The following is a 22,407-nucleotide window of genomic DNA, read 5'->3' as shown; positions in this document are numbered from 1 at the left end:
TTCCTCACCGAAAAGGCCAAACACTGGAATATTCTGTGCAGCGGGCGGCTGTGTGGATCCAGCCCAGATTAGTTACACGGCCCAACGAATACAGAAGTCCCTTATTTATTTATTTACAGTTTCTTATATAGCGCAGCATGTTCCGTTGCGCAGTGGCATAAATTCGTCCCAGTTGCCCGGAGGCAAGATAAATATTGGTGCCCCCCTTAGAAAATCCAGGAAATATGTATCACCACAGTTATGTACATTATCATTTCTTTTTTAACATAGAGAGAGATAGAGATAGAGATATATATACACTAGGTGATTCATCGCGCCCTACGGGCGCTCTTCACACCGTCGTAGGGGGCTGCGCCCCATTAAAATGACAACAAAATATTCGTAGGAATGAGTGGGCAAGGGTTAGTGGGGTGAGGGTGTTTTGGGGAAGGGGTGTGGCTCAGCGCGTAACGGCGCATACATAGAGGCCCATGCTCCGTGCATCGCAAGGAGAGGCTCCTTTAGGAGGCCTGTCCCTGCGTCCATCAGGTTACACATTGGTGCTGAAAGTCTTGGTTTTACCAAGCAATTATGGGCGTTAATGGGGGCGTTGGTGGTGTGGTGTTGTGGGCTTTTTGAAAGTCTTGCTTTTACAAAGCAATTTTGGGCATTAATGGGGGCGTTGGTGGTGTGGTGTTGTGGGGTGGTGTTATGTAGTGTTATGGATGTTATTGCTGTGCTGTAAGTGTAGGTAGGTGTGCATGGGGTGGTATAGAAAGTGTGTGTGTGTTACAATGGTGTGTGAAAAGTACCTTTTATCCGTTGGTGGTAAAGATGAGTGGCCTGTTGGTGTCCAAGGCGGGCAATGGTGGCAGGCATCAGCCACAGTAGTTGTGAGCCAGGAGGGGGTGGCAGGCAGCTGGCTCAGGCGGCCGGTGGTGGCATGCATCGGCCAGAGTATGTTTGCGTCAGGAGGGGGTGCCAGGCAGCGGGTGCAGGCAGCCGGTGTTGCCAGGCATCAGCCACAGTAGTTGTGAAGGTGGGTGGTGTGCCAGGCGGCATCTGCAGGCTAGCGGGGTGGCAGGCTGCAGGAGGAAGTGTGAGGCAGCGGGCGCAGGTTAAAGTCTGCTTGCGGGGCTGAGCGCAGGGTTGGCAGCAGAAGGCAGCGGGCGCAGTGTAAAGGCATCTTGCGGGGCTGCGGGCCTCAGCGCAGGGTTTGCAGCAGGAGTCAGCGGGCGCACGGCTTTCTCGGCACAGTGTGTGTGCGAAGCATGTTCCCGCGAGAGTTGTGACGCGACACTGACTGCCCTGAGCGCAGAAGCCGGGGCACAGGGACCGTGCTGGTGGATTTTGGTGCATTGCTTGTTTCAAGGTGTGCGTTATTGCGGGGGTTAGTTGGGCATAGGCTGTGGTGTAGCTAGGTTCCACGGTGCCCGGAGCTAGGGCATGTTTTGCGCCCCCCCCCCCATTTGTAATAAGTGGGATCCTTGCGCGGCGGAGGGGACTAACATTATGCCACGCACCGTAATGCCCCCTACACATTAAGCCACACACCGTAATGCACACTACACCACAAACTGTACTGCCCAGTACACAATATGCTGCACACTGTGATGCTCATTACACATTATGCCACACATTGTTGAATGTAATGCCCCCAGTGCTTATAAATAATAAATAATGGCAACAGTAGTGCAGCTTTCACAATGCCCCTCAAAAGTGCCACTTACATTTTGTTCCCAGTCCAGCCAGGCCGCCCAACATTTGCTGACTTCACTGCTGCTGTGGTGATGGGAGGAGACCAGAGCAGCTACACAGAGTAGAGATGTGCTGCAGCTGTCTCTTGTGCTCGGTGTGGGGTGGGAGTGGGGGAGAAAAGAGGCAGCTTCCCTGCTGCGTGCTGCTGCCAGCAGGGGGGAGGGCATCGTCAGAGGGACGGTGAAGGACGGCAGGAGCCGATACTGCTCCCTGGTGGGATGGGAGGCAGCTTCTGTCTTTTTGGCAGCAGCAGGGGGCAGCGGTGTAGCTAGGTGCCACGGTGCCCGGAGCAAGGTCATATCCCCCCCCCCCCCGGTAATGAATTGGGGGCGTGGCTAACATGTGTTGGCATGTTACATTTGAAATATATGACGCTGTGGCAGAATCTGCTGCGCTATATAAGACACTGTAACGGAATCTGCTGCGCTATGTAAGACGCTGTAACGGAATCTGCTGCGCTATGTAAGACGCTGTAACGGAATCTGCTGCGCTATGTAAGAAACTGTAACGGAATCTGCTGCGCTATATAAGACCCTGTATCATAATCTGCTGCGGTATATAAGACACTGTAACGGAATCTGCTGCGCTATATAACACACTGTAACGGAATCTGCTGCGCTGTATAAGACACTGTAACGGAATCTGCTGCGCTGTATAAGACACTGTAACGGAATCTGCTGCGCTATATAAGACGCTGTAACGGAATCTGCTGCGCTATATAAGACGCTGTAACGGAATCTGCTGCGCTATATAAGACACTGTAACGGAATCTGCTGCGCTATATAAGACCCTGTATCATAATCTGCTGCGGTATATAAGACACTGTAACGGAATCTGCTGCGCTATATAAGACACTGTAACAGAATCTGCTGCGCTATATAAGACCCTGTAACGGAATCTGCTGCGCTATATAAGACACTGTAACGGAATCTGCTGCGCTATATAAGACCCTGTATCATAATCTGCTGCGGTATATAAGACACTGTAACGGAATCTGCTGCGCTATATAACACACTGTAACGGAATCTGCTGCGCTGTATAAGACACTGTAACGGAATCTGCTGCGCTATATAAGACGCTGTAACGGAATCTGCTGCGCTATATAAGACACTAACGGAATCTACTGCGCTATATAAGACACTGTAACAGAATCTGCTGCGGTATATAAGACACTGTAACGGAATGTGCTGCACTATATAAGACACTGTAACGGAATCTGCTGCGCTATATAAGACACTAACGGAATCTGCTGCGCTATATAAGACCCTGTATCATAATCTGCTGCGGTATATAAGACACTGTAACGGAATGTGCTGCACTATATAAGAGACTGTAACAGAATCTGCTGCGCTATATAAGACACATATAAGAGAGATTAACCCCACCCCCACAAATCCCCCAAACCCCATGATTATTGGCATAATTATTTATCTTTAGTAAAAAACTAAAATCCACCTTGAGAAGAGCAGGGTGGCAGCATAAACCAGAGAGACCCAACCCCCCCCCCCCCCCCGACCCCACCAAACCCCCAGACCCCATGATTATTCCCTTAATTCTTTATTTAAAAAAAAAAAAAAAACGAAAAAATCTACCTTGAGGAGCACAGACACTGTCATTCCTTTTAGTACATCTCCTTATTCCTGCTGCTCAGCGCTGCCCGGGAGCCGGCCCGAGCAGCAGCAGCAGCAGCTTGGTTAGGGACTGGAGTGAGACACGTGACGTGACCCCATCACGTCGCGGCCGGGACCAGGTGAGCTGCCGGGCAGACGGGGCAGGTGCTGGTCAGGGCAGCCACTGGCGCAGGCTGCCCTGCGTGTGTAGGGCAGCAGGACTCTCATTTGCGGAGGGGAGGCGGCGCCCTGCGCCCCAACTCCGCCCTCCCTACGCCTCTGGCAGGGGGCACAGTGCGGGACACGGGAGTCAAAGCTCCGGAGGTGGACTCCCGGCCGACGCATGTCCCAGGGGAGGCAGGGCAGCGCGCACAATTTTGTGTACATCAAGTGTGCCCGTCCGCCGCTGTCACTGTTGGGGGCGTGCCCCAACTGCGGAGAACCTGGGCTTCCTTCCGTCCCCCGAAGTCTCCCTTGCATTCGCGGCGCACACTGGCTGTATTAGCAGGGCGGGGGAGCCGGCGGCAGAGCTCCGACGCCAGGAGGTACGCCTCTGGGCATAGGTGTGTGGCGTGCAGGGTTCTGTTCTCTTATATATTTGGCTACGATTTTGCTGGCTGGCTGGGTGGTGTGTGACCCCGCCCAGCGTTACAGCCGCAGATGATTGACAGATGTAGCCAAATATATATATATATATATATATATATATATATATATATATATATATATATATATATATATATATATAGTTTAGCAGTTATACCCAGGATTAGAACTTGTGACCTGTCTCACTGCAGGCAGACACCTTACTGATGTAGCTACTTTCTCCCGCACAGTAAGCATGCAGATTCTGATTATGTGTAATTGTTAGTTCAAAATCATAACTATTAGGCAGAGCTATGAAGTGTAGTAACATCATGTAGCTAGAATACACGTTTCCTACGCATGAGCAAATAGCTCCATCAGCAAGGTGTCTGCCTCTAGTGGAACACGTCACGGGTTCTAATACAGGGTGTGACACTTACAAAAATAATATTTATAATACAGAGAGAGTGACGTCTATTGTCCTGCTAGGGGTGGGGCGCGGACATTGCTCTACATGGGGGGGGAGTGTTGGCCGCCGCTGACCAACTCAGTGCCGCCCTTTAGTTGTCGGCGCCCACAAGCAATTGCCTAAAGCTGCCTAGTGGTGGTGCCGGCCCTGCTAAGCTCCTTTGTTTGGTCACAGCGAGTGGAGGATCTTCATGCATCATGGCGGCTGATGAAGCATCATACCGTGCGCTCCAAAGTGCATCAGAAGAACATGAAGGACACAGAATATTTTGGGCGGAGGCGGATTTGTGTTTTGCCATACACAGAACTGCGGTTTAGGTCATAATGACGAATCCACGATTCCTCACATTCGGTCAAGAAGTCAGGTCGTCTCCCAAATGTTCGTGCGGTGGTCTGGCACGATTCAAGCAGCCGTCGTTCCATCTGCTCCTTTGTGACATTTTTGTGTACCCGCCTGGCACACACCATGTGTTTTCAGTTCCTAAGTCGCAATATGCTGGAGACGTTCAAATGAGATGGCGGGCGATGCCGAATGTTTGTGTAACGTTACCCTTCTGTCATTATGCAACATCTTCACAGCTTTGGCGATGTTGGGATCTGTAATCGCGGCCAATGAACTCCCAGAATGCCCTTCATCAGTCACTCGCGTATTACCCTCGTTGATGGCTTCCACCACTACAATGCTGCAGTGCGGCTAATGGTTTCCCCACCGTAGGTTTGCCGGAACGTTTAAGGAGTTTTCCAAAATACAGTTACACATCTCCTATGTAATCTCACAGACCCGTCTTCCTCATCCGCCATGACAAAACGTACGAAGATCTTCCACTCGCTGTGACCAAACAGCAATCCAATCACAGGTTCAGACACATCGATGTAGGAACTTCCCAATAACCAGCACAGCGCTGCCACCTCTACCTATAGGACAGAAACTCGGAGCACGGTCATTACTTTCCAATCAGTCCTGGTATAGGAAGCGTGCTTGCTGCAGAGTCATGTGCACACCATTTATAACCCGCACAGGCGCGTCCCCATGCACCAGACACCAGGGTAGCTCGCGCAGTGCGCATCTCCGGGCGAGACCATCCTTTGCTCCCAGGAGACGTCACAGAAGTGCGCTGAGGGCGGGACCTCCTGATGATGCGCACATTCAAAGGATACTAACATGGTGTATGTAGGCAGTTTGAACCATGTCGCCATTGCGGTGTTTACATCAACATAGTTCGGCAGCTTAGGCAAAACTTCAGCTTACCGCTCCAACCACCAACCACACAGCAATACTGACTTTTCAGAACCTCAGGTGAGCCCCCCAGATTCTGTAGCCCTACCTGCCCCTCACATAGAGTGGGATGTATTAAAATAAATCACCCCCCCTTGTGGTGACGGAGGCCCCCGCGTTACCGGTAATGTGGTGTATGCGGGAATCTGCGTCACCTCCCTGGGCTCTCCTCACTCCCCCCACTGTTGGTAGCCTAAGTAAGCTGTCCCCAGCGCCTCCTCCTCCCCCCCCCCCTGCTGCCGGAAGGAGTTTAACTTCCGCGTCCAGGCTTTCTGGAGGAAGGTAAGCCAGGGGAAGGGGGGTCCGCATCTGCAGCGGGGGTCGGCGGGTTGTGGCAGGCGGTGATAAGAAGCCCATAGGCTATGAACACCCAAAGGTGGCGATACCCTGGCCGGCAAAAATGCGGTAAAACAGCTGAAACTGGGGGGCTTCACCGCATTTTTACCTCAGTACATCCTGCTGCATGGCCCGCAGCGCAGAACATAACTGCAGCTCAGAGACCATAATAACTATTAACAATGGACAGACAGCAGAAAACAATACAGAATTATACTGTGCCCAGTACACAACAAACTGACACAGCACAAACAGAACATAGAACATAGCATATGCAGGTAGCGGTAGACGGTGAGCAGCAGAATAAGTAGCACACTTGTGGGCCTAGGTGCCAGTGTCCCGGACATAGGGCTCCAGAAACCGCCAGCTAACATCTGTCACAACGCTCTGACCAAGAAAGTGTAGCAAGAAACGTATCCTCCGCCCGCTCAGATTATGCAGAAGCAGTTTGCAACATTATATTAACCTTTTGCAGTCCAATGTTTTTTTTTCCTGGTTTATTTTTTATTTTTATTTTTTTCGGGGTTTAAATGAATTGTAATTTTTTTTTTTTTTAATGGTCTGCACTGAATGTTGAACGATGTCAATGTTCTTATTTCAAATTGGCTCCCCACTGGATCTGCTACTAGCGCTAGGGCTGTTGAGCCTGACTAGAAGTTGGTTCTGAGAGGGTTAAACCTTTGTGCAATGGGCCTGATTCAGGTTTGTAAGGGAAGGAGCTGGGCAAACCAGGCTGGTTTGCATGTGGGGCAGATGTAACATGTGCAGAGAGAAAATGGCAAATTGTAGGTGTTCCGATCCAATGTGCGGTCCTGTGTGCATCGGACTGGAGCTGGAGATCGCAAGTGCTGCACAGAAGACTTATCGGATCAGGTATGTATCGTGTGTGGGGGTCACACACGATACATTGTATGAAAAAGGACCGCATACGGTTTACGGTTTAAGAGGGATCACGTGCAACTTCTCCCCTCGGAGAAGCCGTAACAATTTGCGGTGTGTAAAAATAAAGCCAACATTGGTTGGCTACATACAAAAGCAGCCAGTATTTACTCTGCACATAAACAATATAAATGTATGCGTCCCTTTGCATAACAACATGGGTTTGTTCCAGACTCAGTTACTTGCTTTACGTACAAACATTAATCAGGCCCAACGCTTTATGGAGCAGCCCTCACAGCAGGGAAAGAGGTGATACCTGGACCCCAATACTGCTGTCTGTGGTCCTGCAGCCCCTTATACACAGCAGGTGGCCCCAGTGCCCCTAGTACTCCTTCCTTTCACTTATGCACAGCAGGCGGCACCCGTGCCCCTAGTACTCCCTCCTCTCCCTTATGCACAACAGGCGGCCCCAGTGCCCCTAGTACTCCCTCCTCTCCCTTATGCACAGCAGGCGGCCCCAGTGCCCCTAGTACTCCCTCCTCTCACTTATGCACAGCAGGCGGCCCCAGTGCCCCTTGTACTCCCTCCTCTCCCTTATGCACAGCAGGCGGCCCCAGTGCCCCTAGTACTCCCCCCTCTCCCTTATGCACAGCAGGCGGCCCCAGTGCCCCTAGTACTCCCCCCTCTCCCTTATGCACAGCAGGCGGCCCCAGTGCACGTAGTACTCCCCCCCTCTCCCTTATGCACAGCAGGCGGCCCCAGTGCCCCTACTCTCCCTTATGCACAGCAGGCAGCCCCAGTGCCCCTAGTACTCCCTCCTCTTCCTTATGCACAGCAGGCGGCCCCAGTGCCCCTAGTACTCCCTCCTCTCCCTTATGCACAGCAGGCGGCCCCAGTGCCCCTAGTACTCCCTCCTCTCCCTTATGCACAGCAGGCGGCCCCAGTGCCCCTAGTACTCCCCCCACTCCCTTATGCACAGCAGGCGGCCCCAGTGCCCCTAGTACTCCCCCCTCTCCCTTATGCACAGCAGGCGGCCCCAGTGCACGTAGTACTCCCCCCTCTCCCTTATGCACAGCAGGCGGCCCCAGTGCCCCTAGTACTCCCCCCTCTCCCTTATGCACAGCAGGCGGCCCCAGTGCACCTAGTACTCCCTCCTCTCCCTTATGCACAGCAGGCGGCCCCAGTGCACCTAGTACTCCCCCCTCTCCCTTATGCACAGCAGGCGGCCCCAGTGCACCTAGTACTCTCCCTTATGCACAGCAGGCGGCCCCAGTGCACCTAGTACTCCCCCCTCTCCCTTATGCACAGCAGGCGGCCCCAGTGCCCCTAGTACTCCCTCCTCTCCCTTATCCACAGCAGGCGGCCCCAGTGCCCCTAGTACTCCCTTCTCTCCGTTATACACAGCAGACGGCCCCAGTGCCCCTAGTACTCCCTTCTCTCCGTTATACACAGCAGACGGCCCCAGGGCACCTAGTACTCCCCCCTCTCCCTTATGCACAGCAGGAGGCCCCAGTGCCCCTAGTACTCCCTCCTCTCCGTTATACACAGCAGACGGCCCCAGTGCCCCTAGTACTCCCTTCTCTCCGTTATACACAGCAGACGGCCCCAGGGCACCTAGTACTCCCCCCTCTCCCTTATGCACAGCAGGAGGCCCCAGTGCCCCTAGTACTCCCTCCTCTCCCTTATCCACAGCAGGCGGCCCCAGTGCCCCCTAGTACTCCCTCCTCTCCCTTATGCACAGCAGGCGGCCCCAGTGCACCTAGTACTCCCTCCTCTCCCTTATGCACAGCAGGCGGCCCCAGTGCACCTAGTACTCCCCCCTCTCCCTTATGCACAGCAGGCGGCCCCAGTGCACCTAGTACTCTCCCTTATGCACAGCAGGCGGCCCCAGTGCACCTAGTACTCCCCCCTCTCCCTTATGCACAGCAGGCGGCCCCAGTGCCCCTAGTACTCCCTCCTCTCCCTTATCCACAGCAGGCGGCCCCAGTGCCCCTAGTACTCCCTTCTCTCCGTTATACACAGCAGACGGCCCCAGTGCCCCTAGTACTCCCTTCTCTCCGTTATACACAGCAGACGGCCCCAGGGCACCTAGTACTCCCCCCTCTCCCTTATGCACAGCAGGAGGCCCCAGTGCCCCTAGTACTCCCTCCTCTCCGTTATACACAGCAGACGGCCCCAGTGCCCCTAGTACTCCCTTCTCTCCGTTATACACAGCAGACGGCCCCAGGGCATCTAGTACTCCCCCCTCTCCCTTATGCACAGCAGGAGGCCCCAGTGCCCCTAGTACTCCCTCCTCTCCCTTATCCACAGCAGGCGGCCCCAGTGCCCCCTAGTACTCCCTCCTCTCCCTTATACACAGCAGATGGCCCCAGTGCCCCTAGTACTCCCCCCCTCTCCCTTATGCACAGCAGGCGGCCCCAGTGCACGTAGTACTCCCCCCTCTCCCTTATGCACAGCAGGCGGCCCCAGTGCCCCTAGTACTCCCTCCTCTCCCTTATGCACAGCAGGCGGCCCCAGTGCCCCTAGTACTCCCTCCTCTCCCTTATCCACAGCAGGCGGCCCCAGTGCCCCTAGTACTCCCTCCTCTCCCTTATCCACAGCAGGCGGCCCCAGTGCCCCTAGTACTCCCTCCTCTCCCTTATCCACAGCAGGCGGCCCCAGTGCCCCTAGTACTCCCTCCTCTCCCTTATCCACAGCAGGCGGCCCCAGTGCCCCTAGTACTCCCTTCTCTCCGTTATACACAGCAGACGGCCCCAGTGCCCCTAGTACTCCCTTCTCTCCGTTATACACAGCAGACGGCCCCAGGGCACCTAGTACTCCCCCCTCTCCCTTATGCACAGCAGGCGGCCCCAGTGCCCCTAGTACTCCCTCCTCTCCCTTATGCACAGCAGGCGGCCCCAGTGCCCCTAGTACTCCCTCCTCTCCCTTATCCACAGCAGGCGGCCCCAGTGCCCCTAGTACTTCCTCCTCTCACTTATCCACAGCAGGCGGCCCCAGTGCCCCTAGTACTCCCTCCTCTCCCTTATCCACAGCAGGTGGCCCCAGTGCCCCTAGTACTCCCTCCTCTCCCTTATGCACAGCAGGCGGCCCCAGTGCCCCCTAGTACTCCCTCCTCTCCCTTATACACAGCAGATGGCCCCAGTGCCCCTAGTACTCCCTTCTCTCCGTTATACACAACAAGTGGCCCCAGTGCCCCTAGTACTCCTTCCTCTCCCTTATGCACAGCAGGCGGCCCCAGTGCCCCTAGTACTCCCTCCTCTCCCTTTTGCACAGCAGGCGGCCCCAGTGCCCCTAGCACTCCCTCCTCTCCCTTATGCACAGCAGGCGGCCACAGTGCCCCTAGTACTCCCTCCTCTCCCTTATACACAGCAGGCGTCCCCAGTGCCCCTAGTACTCCCTTCTCTCCCTTTTGCACAGCAGGCGGCCCCAGTGCCCCTAGTACTCCCTCCTCTCCCTTATACACAGCATGCAGCCCCAGTGCCCCTAGTACTCCCTCCTCTCCCTTATACACAGCAGGCGGCCCCAGTGCCCCTAGTACTCCCTCCTCTCCCTTCTCCACAGCAGGCGGCCCCAGTGCCCCTAGTACTCCCTCCTCTCCCTTCTCCACAGCAGGCGGCCCCAGTGCCCCTAGTACTCCCTCCTCTCCCTTCTCCACAGCAGGCAGCCCCAGTGCCCCTAGTACTCCCTCCTCTCCCTTATACACAGCAGGCGGCCCCAGTGCCCCTAGTACTCCCTCCTCTCCCTTCTCCACAGCAGGCAGCCCCAGTGCCTCTAGTACTCCCTCCTCTCCCTTATACACAGCAGGCAGCTCCAATGCCCCTAGTACTCCCTCCTCTCCCTTATACACAGCAGGCGGCCCCAGTGTCCCTAGTACTCCCTCCTCTCCCTTATACACAGCAGGCGGCCCCAGTGCCCCTAGTACTCCCTCCTCTCCCTTATACACAGCAGGCGGCCCCAGTGTCCCTAGTACTCCCTCCTCTCCCTTATCCACAGCAGGCGGCCCCAGTGCCCCTAGTACTCCCTCCTCTCCCTTATACACAGCAGGCGGCCCCAGTGCCCCCTTCTCTCCGTTATACACAGCAGGCGGCCCCAGTGCCCTTAGTACTCCCTCCTCTCCCTCCTCCACAGCAGGCGGCCCCAGTGCCCCTAGTACTCCCTCCTCCACAGCAGGCGGCCCCAGTGCCCCTAGTACTCCCTCCTCTCCCTTATACACAGCAGGCAGCTCCAATGCCACTAGTACTCCCTCCTCTCCCTTATACACAGCAGGCAGCTCCAATGCCACTAGTACTCCCTCCTCTCCCTTATACACAGCAGGCGGCCCCAGTGCCCCTAGTACTCCCTCCTCTCCCTTCTCCACAGCAGGCGGCCCCAGTGCCTCTAGTACTCCCTACTCTCCCTTATACACAGCAGGCAGCTCCAATGCCACTAGTACTCCCTCCTCTCCCTTATACACAGCAGGCGGCCCCAGTGCCCCTAGTACTCCCTCCTCTCCCTTCTCCACAGCAGGCGGCCCCAGTGCACCTAGTACTCCCTCCTCTCCCTTATGCACAGCAGGCGGCCCCAGTGCCCCTAGTACTCCCTCCTCTCCCTTCTCCACAGCAGGCAGCCCCAGTGCCCCTAGTACTCCCTCCTCTCCCTTATACACAGCAGGCCGCTCCAATGCCCCTAGTACTTCACCCCCTGCTTACTATCCCGATTATTGGAGAGTTCTTCTGCACCCCAGGAACAGCAGCCTCCCGGATCCCACCCACTTTCCCAAAGGAGTGTGCAGCCTGGGTGCTTGATGATGCAAATCCGAATAAGTTGTATCAGGGCCTGGTTCATACCTGATTGCAGGGCACATTTTGTTAGCAAATGGACAAAACCATGCTGCACTGCAGATGGGGTAGATGTTACAGGTGCAGAGAGGGTTAGATTTGGGTGGGGTGTGTTCAAACTAAAAATTAAATTGCAGTGTAAAAAAAAGCAACAAGTATCTCACCCAAATCTAACTCTCTGCACAGATTACATCTGCCCCACCTGCAGTGCAGCATGGTTTTGTCCATTGTCTAACAAAATGTGCCCTGCCATCATGTCTGAATTCAGCCCATTGGCTGCGTCATCCAATATGGGTTTTACAGAGATATATATAGATTAATAATAATATTATTATTATGGTCTACATTATTTTATACAGTGACATTCCCAAACTATTTCCGCGAGTATTTGTGCCCTATTATTAGGTGACATCACACTGCAGACAGGACACAGATGTTCTGCATGAGCCAATAACCCGCAGGGAGTGTCAGCGACACCAGCAACGCAATCCACCACGCTTGGCATCCTCCTTGGCATCCGCTCTCAACCCGGACTCGTGAATGTTTGTACACAGTCCTATGGGGCTGCAAACAGAAATGTGGCTGTCCGGTGTTACGGTAAGTGTGGCATGCAGACACACTTACTGGTGCCACCATGAGTTTGTGGTTAATTGGTTCATTGCTCCCAGCCTTGCTGCAGCCCCATGTCCCTCTGCACCCCATGTTACTCTGCACCCATCCCTGCTGCACCCCCATGCCCCCCGCACAAAGCCCTGCTGCACACCCATATCATCCAGCACTCAGCCTTGCTGCACCCCCATGTCACCCAGCATCCATCCTTGCTGCACCCCCATGTCACCCAGCATCCATCCTTGCTGCACCCCCATGTCACCCAGCATCCATCCTTGCTGCACCCCCATGTCACCCAGCATCCATCCTTGCTGCACCCCCCATGTCCTCTGCACCCAGCCTTGCTGCACCCCCCATGTCCTCTGCACCCAGCCTTGCTGCACCCCCATGTCACCCAGCACCCAGCCTTGCTGCACCCCCCATGTCACCCAGCACCCATCCTTGCTGCACCCCCCATGTCATCAAGCACCCATCCTTGCTGCACCCCCCATGTCATCCAGCACCCATCCTTGCTGCACCCCCATGTCACCCAGCATCCATCCTTGCTGCACCCCCCATGTCCTCTGCACCCAGCCTTGCTGCACCCCCCATGTCCTCTGCACCCAGCCTTGCTGCACCCCCATGTCATCCAGCACCCAGCCTTGCTGCACCCCCCATGTCACCCTGCACCCAGCCTTGCTGCACCCCCCATGTCACCCAGCACCCAGCCTTGCTGCACCCCGCCTTGCTGCACCCCCCATGTCACCCAGCCTTGCTGCACCCCCATGTCATCCAGCACCCAGCCTTGCTGCACCCCCATGTCACCCTGCACCCAGCCTTGCTGCACCCCCCATGTCACCCAGCACCCAGCCTTGCTGCACCCCGCCTTGCTGCACCCCCCCATGTCACCCAGCCTTGCTGCACCCCCATGTCATCCAGCACCCAGCCTTGCTGCACCCCCCATGTCACCCTGCACCCAGCCTTGCTGCACCCCCCATGTCACCCTGCACCCAGGCTTGCTGCACCCCCCATGTCACCCTGCACCCAGGCTTGCTGCACCCCCCATGTCACCCTGCACCCAGGCTTGCTGCACCCCCCATGTCACCCTGCACCCAGGCTTGCTGCACCCCCATGTCACCCTGCACCCAGCCTTGCTGCACCGCCACCATGCACCCAGCCTCGTTGGTATACACAGTTGCAAGTTACAACAACTATAAAAGAAGCGCAGCGAGTAAAATCGTGTGCAAAACCCAGTGGCGGGCAAGGAAATCTGCAAACTGTATGCGCCAATCCCTGAATAATACGTTATATACTGATGTTGGGACTAGAGATGGTCACCGTGCCGTGCAATGACGCTCCCGTCAGCAGAGGCTGCGTCACAAAGTCACAGACAGCCTTTAGGTGAAACATGCAAATGTCAGATTTGGGATTAACAAGACGACATTACCGTGTACAAGAAGAATGAGACTGCTGTAAGCGGAGAACTGATTTGGGATTCCTGCAAGGTCACTTGAAATGTCAAAGGTTACACAAGTGGCTGCTGAAGGTCATGACAAGTTCATGTCTCCATAGGCTCTCTGCAAATCAGCTGTCGCACTTCTCTCCTGGACCCGGTGCTGGGTTCTTCCTATTCCCCATAGTCCCAGATCCTGCGATAACCCCACCGCACCGGTATAACGCACCGGTATAACGCACCGGTATAACGCACCGGTATAACGCACCGGTATAACGCACCGGTATAACGCACCGGTATAACGCACCGGTATAACGCACAGTTATAACGCACAGTTATAATGCACTTCTACAATATGTAATACATTCATCCATCCAATGCAAAATAACATGAGTTAAGGTCATGCAACGTACACAGGGAGGCCACATCCAGCCTGAGGAAGACTCCATACATCTAGGGAAAGGGAAGGGAATGAGTGTCCTTGGGAGCTGTGGAACTACAAGTTCGAGCTTACCCTATGTGCCTCATATAAAGGATAGACAATACACATAAGGGGCAGGAGAGGCCCCAGAATAATAGGAATGGGTTGTTATACCCCCCTGACACCTGGTGACGGTGACGACACAGGGTTGCTGGCACAAGAGCCCAGTATATACCTGTGATAGACAGACTGACACACTTCGGGGGCCACAAAATGCAGCAAACCATGGTACAAAAGGGCCACACATTACTCAACTTCTAAATGTAATCAATGACACCGACAGTATATGTGATGATGTACCAGCCGGCCTTATAAACAGGCGGCACATGCTGCAGCGTACACAAGGCTGAAGAAGAACATGGCGGGCAACCCAGAGTGCCACGCGTGGCCCACCCCAGGGCCGCTTGCTACATTTTAAATATAGAATTACTGCAAATAGAAATATTCACAGTGTGCACTTAGCTAGACAAGGACTCCCGTGTTACAATATAATGCACCCCTCTAATATGTGCACCCATACTTATTGTACCTCCAGCCCCCATTTTACTGCACCCCTATGTCACCATGTGCCTGGTCTTAGTATATCCACCCTGCGCCCAACCCTGCTGCACCCCCATATAACCCTGCTCCCAGCCATGCTGCACCCCATATCATCCTGCACCTGATATCACCCTGCTCCCAGCCCTGCTGCACCTCCATATCATCCTGCACCCTGATATCACCCTGCGCCCAGCCTTGCACCACCCCCATATCACCCTGCACCCAACTGTGCTGCACCCCCATATCATCCTGCACCCTGATATCACCCTGCGCCCAGCCTTGCTGCACCCCCATTTCACCCTCCTCCCAACACTCCCATGTCAACCATTTCACAATGCTGCACTCCATGTCACCCCACGCCCAACTTTGCTGCACCCCATGTCACCCCGTGCCCAGCCTTGCTGCACCCCCCATGTCACCCTGTGCCCAGCCTTGCTGCACTCCATGTCACCCAGCGCCCAACTTTGCTGCACCCCATGTCACCCTGTGCCCAGCCTTGCTGCACCCCCCATGTCACCCTGTGCCCAGCCTTGCTGCACCCCCCATGTCACCCCGTGCCCAGCCTTGCTGCACCCCGTGCCCAGCCTTGCTGCACCCCCATGTCACCCCGTGCCCAGGCCTTGCTGCACCCCCATGTCACCCCGTGCCCACCCTTGCTGCACCCCCATGTCACTCTGTGCCCAGCCTTGCTGCACCCCGTGCCCAGCCTTGCTGCACCCCCATGTCACCCCGTGCCCAGCCCTGCTGCACCCCCATGTCACCCTGTGCCCAGCCATGCTGCACCCCCATGTCATCCCATGCCCAGCTTTGCTGCACCCCCATGTCACCCCGCCTTGCTGCATCCCCATGTCACCCCGCACCCAGCCTTGCTGCATCCCCATGTCACCCCGCCACAGCCTTGCTGCACCTCCATGTCACCCCGCAAAAGCCTTGCTGCACCCCTATGTCACCCTGTGTCCAACTTTGCTGCACCCTCATGTCAACCAATGGACAACTTTGCTGTACCCTCATGTCACCCCAGCCTAGTTGCACCCCATGTCACACTGCACCCAACTTTGCTGCACCCCATGTCACCCTGTGCCCAGCCTTGCTGCACCCCCCATGTCACCCTGTGCCCAGCCTTGCTGCACCCCCCATGTCACCCCGTGCCCAGCCTTGCTGCACCCCGTGCCCAGCCTTGCTGCACCCCATGTCACCCCGTGCCCAGCCTTGCTGCACCCCCATGTCACCCCGTGCCCACCCTTGCTGCACCCCCATGTCACCCTGTGCCCAGCCTTGCTGCACCCCGTGCCCAGCCTTGCTGCACCCCCATGTCACCCCGTGCCCAGCCCTGCTGCACCCCCATGTCACCCTGTGCCCAGCCATGCTGCACCCCCATGTCATCCCATGCCCAGCTTTGCTGCACCCCCATGTCACCCCGCCTTGCTGCATCCCCATGTCACCCCGCACCCAGCCTTGCTGCATCCCCATGTCACCCCGCACCCAGCCTTGCTGCACCTCCATGTCACCCCGCAAAAGCCTTGCTGCACCCCTATGTCACCCTGTGTCCAACTTTGCTGCACCCTCATGTCAACCAATGGACAACTTTGCTGTACCCTCATGTCACCCCAGCCTAGTTGCACCCCCATGTCACACTGCACCCAGCCTTAGTGCATTCCATGTCACCCTGCCCCTATGTCCATGCACCCCGACATCAGACAACCCTAGTGCCCCCATATCACTGCACCCCCACATTAGACACCCCTATCTCAGTGCACCACATATAACCCACAGACAGCGCCAATCTTGCACCCCCACCAGATATCCCCCCTTAGTACCCCCATTTTACTGCACCCCACATCAGACATCCCTCCCTTAGTGCCCCCATACCCCTGCACCCCCGGTCTCTCACCCCGTTGGCCGCGGCGATCTGGATGATGAGCTGGATGGCTTCCCGCATGTAGAAGCGACCGTCTCCCCGACCACCAGCACCCCGTCCTGCCGCTCCCCGGGCTCCGTGCAGGAGATGATGCTCTGGATGAAGTTCTCCGCATAGTGCCGGTTGCTCTGGAAGGCGCTGACCCGCTTCCTCAGGCCGCTGGTGCCCGGCTTCTGGTCCAGGTACGGCTCGGTCTTCACGGTCTGTATCTTGGCCATGGTACCGGAGAGAGTGCAGGAGCCCGGAGCTCTGACTGCGGCCTCTTACTGGTGGGGAGGACTGGGAGGGACTGGGAGGCTGGGAGCACAGCCTGACCAATGGGCGTCACTTCCCAGTTACAGCGTGTACTGGGGGCATGTCCTCATACTGGGCTGTCAGTGGCACTGGGAGGTGCCAGGGGACTGTCATGTCTCTCCTACCAGTAACAGCGTGTACTGGGAGCACGTCCTCATACTGGGCTGTCAGTGCCAATGCCATGGGAGGTGCCAGGGGGCTGTCATGTCTCTCCTCCCAGTTATAGCGTGTACTGGGGGCACGTCCTCATACTGGGGCAGTCAGTGCCATGGGAGGTGCCAGGGGGCTGTCATGTCTCTCCTCCCAGTTACAGCGTGTACTGGAGGCACGTCCTCATACTGGGGCAGTCAGTGCCATGGGAGGTGCCAGGGGCTGTCATGTCTCTCCTCCCTGTTACAGCGTGTACTGGGGGCACGTCCTCATACTGGGCTGTCAGTGCCATGGGAGGTGCCAGGGGGCTGTTATGTCTCTCCTCCCAGTTACAGCGTGTACTGGGGGCACGTCCTCATACTGGGCTGTCATTGTCATGGGAGGTGCCAGGGGGCTGTCATGTCTCTCTCCTACCAGTAATAGCGTGTACTGGGGGCACGTCCTCATACTGGGGCAGTCAGTGCCATGGGAGGTGCCAGGGTGCTGTCATGTCTCTCTCCTCCCAGTTACAGCATGTACTGGGGGCACATCCTCATACTGGGCTGTCAGTGCCATGGGAGGTGCCAGGGGACTGTCATGTCTCTCCTCCCAGTTACAGTATGTACTGGGGGCACGTCCTCATACTGGGCTGTCATTGTCATGGGAGGTGCCAGGGGGCTGTCATGTCTCTCTCCTACCAGTAACAGCGTGTACTGGGGGCACGTCCTCATACTGGGGCAGTCAGTGCCATGGGAGGTGCCAGGGGGCTGTCATGTCTCTCTCCTCCCAGTTACAGCATGTACTGGGGCACATCCTCATACTGGGCTGTCAGTGCCATGGGAGGTGCCAGGGGGATGTCATGTCTCTCTCCTACCAGTAACAGAGTGTACTGGGGGCACGTCCTCAGTCTGGGGCAGTCATGTGTCTCCTCCCAGTTACAGCGTGTACTGGGGGCACGTCCTCATACTGGGCTATTAGTGCCATGGGAGGTGCCAGGGGGCTGTCATGTCTCTCCTCCCAGTTACAGCATGTACTGGGAGCGGGTCCTCATACTGGGGCAGTCAGTGCATTGGGAGGTGCCAGGGGGCTGCCATGTGTCTCCTCCCAGTAACAGCGTGTACTGGGGGCATGTCCTCATACTGGGCTGTCAGTGCCATGGGAGGTGCCAGGGGGCTGTCATGTCTCTCTCCTCCCAGTTACAGCGTGTACTGGTGTGACATCCTCATACTGGGGCTGTCAGTGCACTTGGAGGTGCCAGGGGGCTGTCATGTCTGTCCTCCCAGTTACAGCGTGTACTGGGAGCACATCCTCATACTGGGCTGTCAGTGCACTGGAAGGTGCCAGGGGGCTGTCATGTCTCTCCTCCCAGTAACAGCATGTACTGGGGCACGTCCTCATACTGGGCAGTCAGTGCCATGGGAGGTGCCAGGGGGCTGCCATGTCTCTCCTCCCAGTTACAGCGTGTACTGGGGGCACGTCCTCATACTGGGGCAGTCAGTGCCATGGGAGGTGCCAGGGGGCTGTCATGTCTCTCCTCCCAGTTACAGCGTGTACTGGGGGCACATCCTCATACTGGGGCAGTCAGTGCACTGGGAGGTGCCAGGGGGCTGTCATGTCTCTCCTCCCAGTAACGGCGTGTACTGGGGGCACGTCCTCATACTAGGCTGTCAGTGCCATGGGAGGTGCCAGGGGGCTGTCATGTCTCTCCTACCAGTAACAGAGTGTACTGGGGGCACGTCCTCATACTGGGGCAGTCAGTGCCATGGGAGGTGCCAGGGGGCTGCCATGTCTCTCCTCCCATTAACAGCGTGTACTGGGGGGCACATCTTCATACTGGGGCTGTCAGTGCACTGGGTGTCAGGAACCAGGTTCAGTCTGTTTGTTTTCTGTCAGTTTCTGTTTGGCATTTTGACTCACTGGTGGCCTCCAGTGGCAGGTCTGTTGCCATTACAGCTTTGTGTTCTGGGAGCTTAATTTATTCACTAGGCTGTGAGATAATTAAGCTAATCAAGCACTTGCTGGGAGACTGCCTGGACATCCACCAGGTGTTATCAATCACCTGAGGCCTTGATAAGGCATGCTCTTCTTTGGATCTCTGCCAGTTATAGCTTGCTGTTTTCTGTGCTGGTAGCTGCAGATCTACTGCTTTCTGGTCCTAGGTCCTGCTCCTGTTCCATTCAGTCTGGATTCTGTCTGAGTCCTTCTCACTTCAGTCTGGGTCCGGTTTACAGTCTTGTCCTGTGTCAGTCTGGGTCCAGTCAAGTGTCCTATCCTGCTGCAGTCTGGATCAAATATCATTGTCCCGTTGCTGTCCTAGTCCAGGGACCGTCCAGCCGTGGTGCAGCCATTGTCCAGCTGCCGTCTCTGCGGTCACCGTGCAGCCGTGGTCCAGCCGTTATCCAGCTGCCCGAATGCTGCGGTCAGTGTCCAGTCTTGGCCGGTCACGTAAGTGCTCCAGTGGAGCCTGGTTCCTTATTCTTTATTCCTACGGGCAAGCGGCCCTATCTCCTTAGTTATTATCATTATTATCCTGGTTCTGCTCTCCGTGGTTCGGAGAGGCCCACAACTGTGGGTTTACGCCTGTTTTGGGGTACCGTCACTTTAAGAGTACTATTTTTGTATTGGCGTGTGTTTGGTTTGGTGGCGCCCCATTGTTGCTGTGTTCTGGTGTCTGTGACTCGGTCACGCTCCCCGTCCTTGGCCAGGTGCCGTGAGTTAGGGTGTTTAGTCCAGATAGGCCCTGGTAGTTAGATCCTCCTTTTGGTCCAGTCCCTGACGGTCGCCGTGGGTTTGTCCCCACTTAAAACCTGGTTGCATCGGGGTCGGAGCGGGCCTAACTCGCTCCTTGGAACGCGGCGACTAAAGGAGAAGCCTAGCACCCTGCAGCCTGCGGTCACCTGCCCGGGACGGCCAACAGAGTCAGTGTAGGGTTTCGCTGTGGCCGTTCTAACCAGCGGTCCCGGCTACGGGCTCACGCCTGATCTCCAGCTCCCTGCCTCCTGCAGCATCACACCAACATCCTCACGTCACTGTCTCCGCACTCCAACGGTGGGTAACACCCAAGTCCGTAACACTGGGAAGTGCCAGGTCATATCCGTACTACATTACTTCAATTTTCCCATCATGCTCTGGGTCCACGTATACCTGGGGGGGAATAGAAATCTGTGGCGAGCAAAGCGAGCCAGCCTAAAATAAAACAAAATAACCAACACCTACGTCAATTACAGATAAAATAAAAAACATTGTGAAGGCATCTAACAACTTCCGCCCTCACTGAACATCATATCCAGTTATAAAAACTGAAGGGGATCTAGACTCTACCTTACAATGTGTACTGGGGGCACGTCCTCATACTGGGCTGTCAGTGCCATGGGAGGTGTCAAGGGGCTGTCATGTATCTCCTCCCAGTTACAGTGTGTACTGGGGGCAGGTCCTCATACTGAGGCAGTCGGTGCACTGGGAGGTACCAGGGGCACATCCTCATACTGGGCTCTCATTGCCATGGGAGGTACCAGGGGGCTGTCATGTCTCTCTCCTTCCAGTTACAGCTTGTACTGGGGGCACATCCTCATACTGGGGGCAGTCAGTGCACTGGGAGGTGCCAGGCGGCTGCCATGTCTCTCTTCCCAGTTATAGCGTGTACTGGGGGCATGTCCTCATACTCGGGCAGTCAGTTCACTGGCAGGTGCCAGGGGGCTGGCATGTCTCTCCTCCCAGTTACAGCATGTACTCTCATATGCCTGCCAATCACACACACACACACACTATGGGGGCACTACTTGCCCCGGTCGGAATGCAGGACCGTCCCCGAAAAAATGGGATGGTCCCAAGAAAATCGTGACTGGTGAGAGGCGATAGCGACACTGCTGGGCCGTGCATTGCTATCGCTGTGTACACATGGGGCGTTTCAGGCAACCATGTAAGCGATTTTGACGATGTGCTCAAAATCGCTAAGAGGAATCGCCCCGTGTGTACACGGCTTTAGTAATTTTTGAACTTTTTGTTAGATAAAGGACGTGTGGCACTTTCACTTTCTGTCTGTGGCTGATAGGGTTACCACCTTTTTGTTGAGAGATTCCCAGACAGTGGCCTGCCCTTTGACACACCTATTGACCTGCCCCCAGCCCCACCCATTGACCCGTCTTATCATAGCTTTTTTTAAACTTTGCTTAATTTTGATTCTTGATTTTTGAATGCCACTTACACATTATGCCACACACCGTAATGCCCATTACATGTTATGCCACACATCATGATGCCCATTGCATGTTACGCCACCCACATGATGCCCATTTCATGTTATGCCACACACTGCAATGCCCACTGCACATTACACCACACACCGTGATGCCCATTACACGTTATGCTACACACCATGATGCCCATTGCACGTTATGCCAAGGCTTGACAAAAAATTTTGGGGATGAGAGCTGGGCACACCCTAGGTAAGCAAAGGTATCATTGAGAGAAAGGGAGAAAGACAGGAATAAAGATAGAGGGTGTCAGGGAAGAAAAAGGGGGGGGGGGGGGGGGAGAGAGAGAGAGTGTCAGGAAGAGAAAGGGAGTAAGAGGGTGTCAGGTAGAGAATGGGGAGAAACAGGAGTAAGAAAGGGTGTCAGGGAAAGAGGAAGAGAGACTGTTAAAGAGGGTGTCAGGGAAGAGAAAAAAGGGGGAGAGATAGAATAAGCGAGAGATAGAGAGAGAGAGAGAGAGGGTATCAGGGGAGATAGAGAAAAGGTGTCAGGGTAAAAGACAACACCAGGTAGGGACTGTCCGAGAGAGAGAGAAGTATGGGGAAAGTGATGGGGAGAAGGGCGATAGAGGGGAAGAGGAGGTGGAGCGGAGGAAGTGGTGGAGGAGATGAGGAGGAGGAGGAGGGAGAGCAGGGGAGGGGGAGAGGATGTGGAGGAGAGGGGGTGAGGAGGGAAGCAGTGCAGAGGAGATGGGGAAGCAGAGGAGGTGTGGAAGCAGAGAGAGGAGTAGCTGAGGAGGGTAGGCAGAGGAGAGGAGGAGCGGAAGAGGAGGAGGTGGTGGGGGAGCTGAGGAGAGGAAGCAGAGAAGGTGGGAAAGCAGTGCAGAGGAGGAGGGTATGCAGAGGAGAAGAGGTGTGGAGTAGGGGAAGGAGCGGAGGAGGAGGAGAGGAGAAGGGAGAGCAGGAGTGGACGAGAGGGTGATGAGGAGGTGAAGTGAAGGAGGGCCAGGAGGAGGGGAAGTGAAGAAAAGCAGGAGGAGGAGTGGAGAAGGGAAGGGGGAGGGGGTGAGGAAGAAGTTAAGCAGAGGAAAGGAGAAGTGAAGG

The 22,407-nt window shown here is 55.7% G+C and overlaps 1 protein-coding gene across 1 annotated transcript in view; it reads right to left on the bottom strand.

The window, feature by feature from the left end:
- PGM1 (phosphoglucomutase 1) overlaps positions 1 to 17,064 on the bottom strand; it is a 58,868-nt gene extending 41,804 nt beyond the window's left edge. The window contains 2 exon segments of the mRNA XM_083157679.1: positions 16,662 to 16,729; positions 16,732 to 17,064. Of these exon segments, the coding sequence (XP_083013805.1) occupies positions 16,662 to 16,729; positions 16,732 to 16,906 (243 nt within the window). The 5' untranslated portion in view covers positions 16,907 to 17,064.
- Positions 17,065 to 22,407: the final 5,343 nt, after the last annotated feature.

This window comes from Crinia signifera, chromosome 8 (assembly GCF_055691185.1).
Source record: "Crinia signifera chromosome 8, ASM5569118v1, whole genome shotgun sequence".
NCBI classification, from domain to species: domain Eukaryota; kingdom Metazoa; phylum Chordata; class Amphibia; order Anura; family Myobatrachidae; genus Crinia; species Crinia signifera.
Note: the sequence above shows the minus strand (reverse complement) of the source record. Positions and strands in the feature narration are given on the sequence as shown.